At 46.4% G+C, this 9,491-nt stretch overlaps 1 protein-coding gene across 1 annotated transcript; it reads right to left on the bottom strand.

Annotated features, from left to right (window-relative positions):
- Positions 1 to 4,218: 4,218 nt before the first annotated feature.
- Positions 4,219 to 8,443, bottom strand: psmb4 (proteasome 20S subunit beta 4). Its single transcript, XM_066721422.1, has 7 exons — positions 8,285 to 8,443; positions 6,407 to 6,613; positions 5,369 to 5,515; positions 5,204 to 5,285; positions 4,973 to 5,089; positions 4,768 to 4,856; positions 4,219 to 4,360 (listed from the first exon to the last, which is right to left on the bottom strand). The coding sequence occupies exons 1-7, from the start codon at positions 8,404 to 8,406 to the stop codon at positions 4,348 to 4,350; spliced, it is 777 nt and encodes a 258-aa protein (XP_066577519.1). The 5' UTR covers positions 8,407 to 8,443; the 3' UTR covers positions 4,219 to 4,347.
- Positions 8,444 to 9,491: the final 1,048 nt, after the last annotated feature.

Genomic DNA, 9,491 nt, shown 5'->3' with positions numbered 1-9,491 from the left:
ATTTCTGTTGAGACATTCAGATGGTAGAGTCAGAATTTGGCGTAAACAGAATGAGAACATGGATCCATCATGCCTTGTTACCACTGTGCAGGCTGGTGGTGGTGGTGTAATGGTGTGGGGGATGTTTTCTTGGCACACTTTAGGCCCCTTAGTGCCAATTGGGCATCGTTTAAATGCCACGGCCTACCTGAGCATTGTTTCTGACCATGTCCATCCCTTTATGACCACCATGTACCCATCCTCTGATGGCTACTTCCAGCAGGATAATGCACCATGTCACAAAGGTCGAATCATTTCAAATTGGTTTCTTGAACATGACAATGAGTTCACTGTACTAAACTGGCCCCCACAGTCACCAGATCTCAACCAAATAGAGTATCTTTGGGATGTGGTGGAACGGGAGCTTCGTGCCCTGGATGTGCATCCCACAAATCTCCATCAACTGCAAGATGCTATCCTATCAATATGGGCCAACATTTCTAAAGAATGCTTTCAGCACCTTGTTGAATCAATGCCACGTAGAATTAAGGCAGTTCTGAAGGCGAAAGGGGGTCAAACACAGTATTAGTATGGTGTTCCTAATAATCCTTTAGGTGAGTGTATACCATTTTAAGCATTGATTGACCTTTGGGGTGCTATTTTAGCAGTAAACATGATTTCAGATTGCAGCTCTGAGCCTTTTTTAAAAAATACTCTGTGAATTTGACCTGGAAGGAAAGGTCAAAGGTCAAATACAGGGTCATATTTTGAAAGCTCATGTATGATTTCCTATATGCGTTCTATAGAGACTAGGGGTCTATCTTCACTCTGAGGCATAAAAGTGTTAAAACCTGAAACGAAGGGTCAAAGGTCAAAATCTGAAAGCCGTTATTAGGAAAACAATCTTTTAACTGACCTTTGAACCTTAAAGGAAGGGTCAGAGTTCTAACATTTTTTCAGAACACATTTGGCTCCTTATGACATGATGTATGATGACTGATGGCTTTTGAAAACTAGATGAAGTTGAAGTTGAAGGTCATGCATGGATAGAGCACATATGGTTTCCTGTACATGTTCTATAGCAGTGGTTTTCAAACCAGTCCTGGAGTACCCCCTGCCCTGGTCTTATTGGCTTAATTGAATGGTATATTGCTTTGAATTGGTCAATTAAGGATTCAATTAAGCAATTAAGACCTCAGTTGGAACAAAAACCAGCAGGGCAGGGGGTCCTCCAGGACCGGTTTGAAAACCCCTGATTTATAGCGACCAGCGTTGTATCTGTCACCTGTAAGCCGTCATAAGCTGTCAAATGTATCCCATGATCCTTAGCTCTGATCGGAAAACAGATTTTGCGAATGCTTGTATCACCCGTTGGACCGAGCTCAGGGTGGATTTGAACACGTTTAGTTTGACGCGCGCAAGGACGATGAAGGACCTTAAACTGGAGCAAAGCAGGTCGGGCACAGATAGAGGAAGAGGGTGTAAAAGGATGATTCATAGCAATAGGAGAGAGCACTGAGAGGGAATGAAGTCCAACGTCTCTCCTAAACCGGGCCCAGATTTTCAGAGAATTTGTAATCCGAGAGGTAGAGAGGGGGAAGCGGTGCACAAATCAGAGCTGATTTAGGAGGTAGAAGAGCAGGAACTCGACTCCACAAGCACCCAGGCTGGCGCCGAATGTCGCAAGTGACATCGACGCCAGTATGAAATGCGACGGGTATCCGCTGAGCAAGTACTAAAACTGGACGTGAGGCAGCGCCTGATTTTTAATGGGGAATTGCAAAAGGTTTGTCCTGCTTTTCAAATGCTTACAGTTGATTACATTCCTTGCAGTGTAGTGGCGTGTGTGGGTGGGGAGCCATACAAAGCACGCTCATGTCTGTATACAAATCTGATTTTATGCAAGACAGGCGATTAAGAATGAGTGCAAAAGCATTTTAGCGTGGCTGTATCAAGTCCAGAATGTTCTCTGCTCACTCCCTGGCCAAGGTGAGATTTCCTCCCATGCAGAATGGCTGCCCACCCCTCACACTGCTCCAGGGTACTGCTGCTCGTGAGAAGCTGCCCAACAAGGCATACAGTGCTCAATTCATCCTTAGTTTGGGCTTCAATCAGTTAACACGCTTCAAGTATGGAGGAATGTGTGTTCAGACCTGAATAAGATGCTTTGACAGGAGGGGGAAAAGGCACCACAAAAAAAGTTGGCTAGCTTGACCCACAGTGACAACAGTGTCAGACTCCAGTACTGGGGGCCACAGTGCTCTCGGATCCTTAATTGGTCTAATTAGTTAAGTGATTAATTGAACACTTCTCTCCAAAGTGACATGTTCTATGGGTTCAGGGTTTCATCAAATTGTTATATACACTCACCTAAAGGATTATTAGGAACACCTGTTCAATTTCTCATTAATGCAATTATCTAACCAACCAATCACATGGCAGTTGCTTCAATGCATTTAGGGGTGTGGTCCTGGTCAAGACAATCTCCTGAACTCCAAACTGAATGTCTGAATGGGAAAGAAAGGTGATTTAAGCAATTTTGAGCGTGGCATGGTTGTTGGTGCCAGACGGGCCGGTCTGAGTATTTCACAATCTGCTCAGTTACTGGGATTTTCACGCACAACCATTTCTAGGGTTTACAAAGAATGGTGTGAAAAGGGAAAAACATCCAGTATGCGGCAGTCCTGTGGGGGCGAAAATGCCTTGTTGATGCTAGAGGTCAGAGGAGAATGGGCCGACTGATTCAAGCTGATAGAAGAGCAACTTTGACTGAAATAACCACTCGTTACAACCGAGGTATGCAGCAAAGCATTTGTGAAGCCACAACACGTACAACCTTGAGGCGGATGGGCTACAACAGCAGAAGACCCCACCGGGTACCACTCATCTCCACTACAAATAGGAAAAAGAGGCTACCATTTGCACAAGCTCACCAAAATTGGACAGTTGAAGACTGGAAAAATGTTGCCTGGTCTGATGAGTCTCGATTTCTGTTGAGACATTCAGATGGTAGAGTCAGAATTTGGCGTAAACAGAATGAGAACATGGATCCATCATGCCTTGTTACCACTGTGCAGGCTGCTGGTGGTGGTGTAATGGTGTGGGGGATGTTTTCTTGGCACACTTTAGGCCCCTTAGTGCCAATTGGGCATCGTTTAAATGCCACGGCCTACCTGAGCATTGTTTCTGACCATGTCCATCCCTTTATGACCACCATGTACCCATCCTCTGATGGCTACTTCCAGCAGGATAATGCACCATGTCACAAAGGTCGAATCATTTCAAATTGGTTTCTTGAACATGACAATGAGTTCACTGTACTAAACTGGCCCCCACAGTCACCAGATCTCAACCCAATAGAGCATCTTTGGGATGTGGTGGAACGGGAGCTTCGTGCCCTGGATGTGCATCCCACAAATCTCCATCAACTGCAAGATGCTATCCTATCAATATGGGCCAACATTTCTAATGAATGCTTTCAGCACCTTGTTGAATCAATGCCACATAGAATTAAGGCAGTTCTGAAGGCGAAAGGGAGTCAAACACAGTATTAGTATGGTGTTCCTAATAATCCTTTAGGTGAGTGTATATGCTATCGATGAACCCTGTTGAACTCTGTGCCCCCCCCCCAGGTGTGGAGTCTCGCATTGGACCCTGTGGGCCCCCAGGAATGTACCCCGGCCTGTCTTTCAAACCTCCGTGTCGTAGAAGGCGAGGTCTGACCCGTTTTGTGTGGAGTCGTGGACGCTGCGTGCCAACAGCCTGAGCACCAGTTGTTCTTCTAAACATGTGCAGGACGTTTATAAACAGTTTTGACATTTATGTAGGAGTCTAGCAGTGGTGTTGGGAAACCGAATTCCTGTGGATTGCAGTTGCGTTAAACCCCTGTGACTTCTTTGGCACGTGTACAGGAGCCACACATGCAATTGTGCTTCTCTGGGGTGGTCTTGGGGGCCACTTTTGCACTTAGTTACTCAATTAATTGAGCTCCAATGAGCCTTTCTTCACTATTTTCAACTGTTTGCACACTAAGAAGTCACTAATCCGCTGCCCTATAACATTTACAAAAAACATTTACACCAGTTATTAGTTAATGAATGTCAGTAAAGAGTGCAGTGAGGCCCCCAGGAGCCACGTGGAGACCTACTGGCACCAGAAATGGCACATTTTAATGTCATGAAAAGTGTGGTGCCCTGATCAAAAGCACGTGAAGGTCAGCAGACAAAAACATGCAACAAGACTGGTTTACTTTGTTTATTTTTTCCTTATACAAATAACAAAATGCCTCAATCGAGATACACAAGAGGAATAAACTAAACAGGAGGACGCCGGGGGAGCGGGAGAGGAGAGTCGCTGGGGAAGTCCGCTTCACTCGAACCCACTGCAACACAAACAACACGCCCTCAGGACCGAGGCCCAGACACAGAACCACACGGTACATGGATGTTAACGCACTACCTTGTTTAAAAAAGGAAACGGGATACAGCTCTAGCAAATAATCCCGTCATAATCCAGCTCGTGTCGGCGTTTGAATTATTTCGTACAGCCCTGGCTGATTGGTTTATCCCCGTTTAAAGGCAAAGGACAAAGTCTTCAATAAAAAGCCAGGGTTTAATAGTTTAAGATTTCAAAGACACTGCTAATAAAAGTCAACCACAATGCATTTCAACCTTTACACGTATTCATAAAGAGTTTTTGTCAAGATCTCCTTCCCACCAGGCTGGGCCGAGTCCAGAGAACTAAATCGCCGGTCCGAACCCAAAGCCAGAGTGATTCCTGCCGCGTTACCTGATCAGGTGTGCGATCTCCCAGTTCGTCTCTGAAGACAGGGGCCCCTCGATCTTCACGCCATCCTCGGTCACCACCGCGATCTCGTGCTGCAAAGGGACGGGCCTGATCAGAACCCCCACAACACTTTAAGACCCCCTAAACCCTGCCAGGATATAACCCCCAACTCGGGGGTAGTCAGACCACTCTGCGACGCATGACTCACCCGGTTGTAGGAGCGGGCGTCTCTGTAGTACAGAACTTTGAGGCAGCGCTCGATCAGGGCCCGCGCCTCGTCTTTGCTGATCAGGGGTTTGTTCTCCACCACCTCTCTCATCAGGGGCTGCGGGGAAGAGAGGGACAGCGCTCAGAGGCGGGCACGGCGCCACACAGACCACCCCCGGGCTAAATCGGGTATCGGCACGGCGACTGATGACCAACTGTGACCCGGTCTTACCTGAGCCAGGTAGGCCCCGAAGCCTGTGGCCACGGTGGGGGCCTCGTACGCCACGCCCAGCTTGTCCACGTAGCCCAGGAAGCTGGAACAAAGCAAGGACACGGGGGTTAAAACTACCGAGGCTGCCGGGACACCGCTGCCCCCTCGTCTCGGCCGGCCGCTCACCTCTCCCCGTTGTAGAAGCCGCCGATGACCACGGTGTTCCACAGCGGGTTCATCTTGCTGCGCCGGTTGTACATGACCCGGGTCAGCCAGGAGTGGATGGCCTTGGGGCTGTAGCTGTGGCCGTCGCCCAGGAGTGCCTCGTCGATGCTGGAAGCAAACGGGATCAAGGTTTTAAGATCGAGAAAAGGGAAACATCCAAGGGAGGGGAAAAAAACTCCCCAATTTACTTTGGTGTTTTGGCGTTTTTTCCTGATATCTCACTCTCCCAGAGTCATACAAATCCACGAAACCTTTTTAATTCTGTGTCAGTGTGTAGGAATCTGAATTGATCGCTTTGTTATCTCAGCACAATCGCTGGAAGCAGACGGTCGCAAACCGCTGACTCTCAAAAGCGGCTCATAGAGCTTTTAAACACCTGAAAGCTGGGTGCAGCACACGTGCACATCAAGTATCTCTGCGAGTCTATACAGAATGTAAAGTATTCTGATGAATGCGTTTAAACATTTCTTCTGGAACTATCTGGCCGCACGGCGCACGTCCTCAGCGGTGATGCGGCGGCGCAAGGATACGCTCTGTGCGCGAATTACACACAGAGCGCAGGCAGAACCGGGAGCAGTGCGTCAATCAGGAAGTGTGGAAACTCATTTCTCACGCATTTACTGAACTGTTAATTTACTGTTTATAGTATTGCAAGACTACAAATGACAAACAGCCAAGCTTTCAGGTGTTTAAAAGCTCTATGAGCCGCTTTTGAAAGTCAGAGTCTTGTGACCATCGACTTCCAGCGATTGTGCGGAGATACGAAGCGATCAATTCAGATTCCTTCACACTGACACAGAATTAAAAAGGTTTCACGGATTCGTATGACTCTGGGAGAGTGACACATCAGGATAAAACGCCAAAATACCCAAGTAGCCCTTTAAGTGGCAATAAAAGTAGAACCCCAATCTGACACCTCCTGTAAACCCCTCCCACTGACACTTGCCCCGCCCCACAAGCCCAACCCCCTCACGTGCGACCCGCGGACCGGGCACTTACACCATCTGCTCGATGATCTGTTTGAGGTACTGGTAGTCAGCGTAGTCCCCCGAGGCCCCCAGGATGGTGTTGTCGTTGACCTTCATGATGCGTGAGATGTTACGGAAGCGCGCCAGTGACCCGTACGAGCCCAGCATGTCCGCCGCGATGATGACGCCGCCGTCGAACTTCACGCCCAGCACCGACGTCCCCGTCACCATGGGGTTTCTGGCAGAGAAACGGCGCTGATTAACAGGGTTTTTCTCAACGAACTAAACATGATTAATAAAAATACAACTGACCACACCCACAGGAAGTGAGACACGCGGCCCCGCCCACCTGTAGTGCATTAGCATGTGCTTATAGCGTCACTATCTCAAGTTTGCAGATCAGAAGATGCTGAATGTTGCGTGGGTGGTAGGTTAACTATTTCTTGTGGAAGGTTGGTAACATCGATGTGATGCAATCTGTTTAATTCAGTCAGTAACTTATTTAATGCAAGTGATCAGTTTATCCTTATTCGTTTTTCTCGTGACTTTGTTCCAAAATGTCCCTGTACGCGCACTAATCTGCAACAAACACTGGTTGAGAGAAAACAGATTTAGACTGGACCACAAGAAGGAAATGGTTCCACTTTAAAAGTCTGATTAATTTCTGTGTAGCATCTTACACTATGTACTTGGTAGATTAGTATAAAGCAGGGGTGTCAGCCTCCATTCCTGGGGGGCCACAGTGTCTGCTGGGTTTCCTTCCAGCCCAGCTCTCAGGTCCTTAATTAGTCTATTAATCAATGAACTGGATTAATTTAACCCTTCTCTTTCCAGCCTATGGCATGTTCTGTGGGTTCAGTGTTTTGAGTCGTCAACACATTGTCAGGTATAAAATATGAAAGTTCTAGATAAGTCTACCTGAGTAAATCATGACTAATTAAGTAATTAAGGATCTGCTATTGGACCAAAACCCAGCAGACACTGTACCCCCCCCCCCCCCCCAGGCCTGTAGTCTGACACCCCTGGTATAAAGTAATCGCATTCTTTAATAAGAGAACTGTATTCACACCAACACAGAGAAATTGGATGCCAAGGTTTGAACTGGTTTATTGTCACAGACCCTGGTCGGTTAAACAGACACCGATGGGTTCAGCCCTGTTGTGTGACTGGAGAGGGATGTGACACAGCAGAAAGTGCTACCTATCCTATCAACATCTCCCATACATACATTTACCCACTTTCTTTGGTATTCGTAATAGGATCCACGATGGGGTTTTTTGTGTTTGTTTTTTTAAATATATTATATAGCAAACAAAGACATTTCCATCCATGGGATCAATGTTCTGTCATATACATCAGTGCTCCTCAACCCTGGTCCTGGAGGAGCCACAACCCTGCTGGTTTTTGTTCTCAATAACTTCATTGAACCTTAATTTAACTAATAATCTGCATAGATTTGACTTTTAAATGGTGTAATAAAAGGGTTGGCTCTTTAATAAGTTATGTATACAATTCTATACATAACTTAAATCCTACCGTTTACAATGAAAAGGCTCCGATTTAGGAAATAAGCTCAATTAAGGGTTCAATTAAGTAATTGGGAGCTCTGCAGTTTACCACACTGCGGTTGTCAGTCCAGAACAACACAATACCCCCATATAAATAAAACCACACAAACTGTACTCGCTAGTTATATGTAACCAAGCTAAGTCGTCTTTATGGACCCGAGATGCCTCGTCTCCGGTGAGGAAATGGGCAGTGATGCGTTTTTAGATGCATAACCGCGTCCACTGCCGTCTGCTCCACCATGATGAGACAGCGAGTTCCCGGCAAAGCGAAAGCGCCCTACAAAGACTGTGTTAAGCCTCGGCCCGACTCCGCACCGCTCCCAAACCGGCCCCCGACTCACAGTGTGTGTCTCACGGGTCCGCATGCCGGGCTCGTCGCGCCGCTCTGGCCGGGGAAGGAATAAAACTCGCCGGGTTTCGGTCCATTCTCCCAGAAATTGAGTTTGAGTCCTCTGGCGTCCATTTTGAAAACTGGCGGAAGTGACGTCGGGTCGCTTCCGTAAGATGATTGGAGGGGGGACTAAACGCAACCGGCGGCCATTTTGGGTACTGGCGGGGAAGACACGGCATTGTGGGATAGTGGAGGATATGTTATACTGGTGCCATGGAAGTGCTTTATCAAATCGTGTGGCGGGTATCAAATGAAACTTCGCCTTCATCGTTGTGTTTCGGTTGCTTCGTTTCTCGACTAATGCAAAAGTGCACATTGTAGCAGAGCCGTACACTTCCCGGCTGCTTTTTGTTCCAGTTACTTATTTGGACCCTTAATTGAACTAATAATTTCCTAATTATTTTAAACAGTTGGGGGTTTATGTTAAGTATAACACTGTATAAGGAACTTTTTATCTGATTAAGGAACCAACTTTGTATCAGTTATACCATTTTAAAAGTCAAATCTAAGCAAATGATTACTTCAATTAAGGTTCAATTAAGTTATTGAGAGCTCAACAACAGACAGCAGGGTAGGTGGTCCTCCAAGACCAGGGTTGGGAACTGCTGTCCATCCAACCCAGAAATGAATAGTTACATACTTAATATGAATCGATTAAATAATCATACGTAAAAACGATTAATCATATTTGTGTCGTTTTAAATGAATCCTATAAGAAAAGCGATAGAACTATCCAGGAAACGACGTCATTAACTTTACTGATAAAAGACACATGGGCTGAACACCAACTTTCTTATACAATAGGCCACTGTGTAAATCCAAATAAAAGAGTTATTTCCATGGCGTGAGAGAACAAGTAACAATGAACACCAACAAGTTTAAGTTACTTACACTGCTGTTTAAAGCTATTTACACACTATCATACAAAACAGGAGAGGTCTCAATTACTTGAACCTGATATGCGGGGGAAAACAGACTCTTATTCTCATATTTGACCCATTTTCAATCCCCCCCCAGCTCCCCTCCTGGTCTAGAGATGCTGATATGATCTCTAAAGCGGGGGGTCGTGTGTTTCAATAGTGCCATAAGGGGGTTGTGGCTGTATCCCCTCCTGTCCTCTGTGTGCTCTGTGTTTTACATTCACCCTTGGCCAACCC

The sequence above is a fragment of the Amia ocellicauda genome, chromosome 14, assembly GCF_036373705.1.
Source record: "Amia ocellicauda isolate fAmiCal2 chromosome 14, fAmiCal2.hap1, whole genome shotgun sequence".
Lineage (NCBI taxonomy): Eukaryota > Metazoa > Chordata > Actinopteri > Amiiformes > Amiidae > Amia > Amia ocellicauda.
Note: the sequence above shows the minus strand (reverse complement) of the source record. Positions and strands in the feature narration are given on the sequence as shown.

Bases quoted from the DNA above. Each gene is read 5' to 3' on its own strand.
- psmb4 (XM_066721422.1), bottom strand. From the start codon at position 8,406: ATGGACGCCAGAGGACTCAAACTCAATTTCTGGGAGAATGGACCGAAA. The intron at 6,614-8,284 runs GTGAGTCGGGGG...TTTCTCTGCCAG, and splicing joins GGACCCGTGAGACACACACT to AAACCCCATGGTGACGGGGA. The intron at 5,090-5,203 runs GTAAGACCGGGT...TCTTCCCCGCAG, and splicing joins TCGGGGCCTACCTGGCTCAG to CCCCTGATGAGAGAGGTGGT.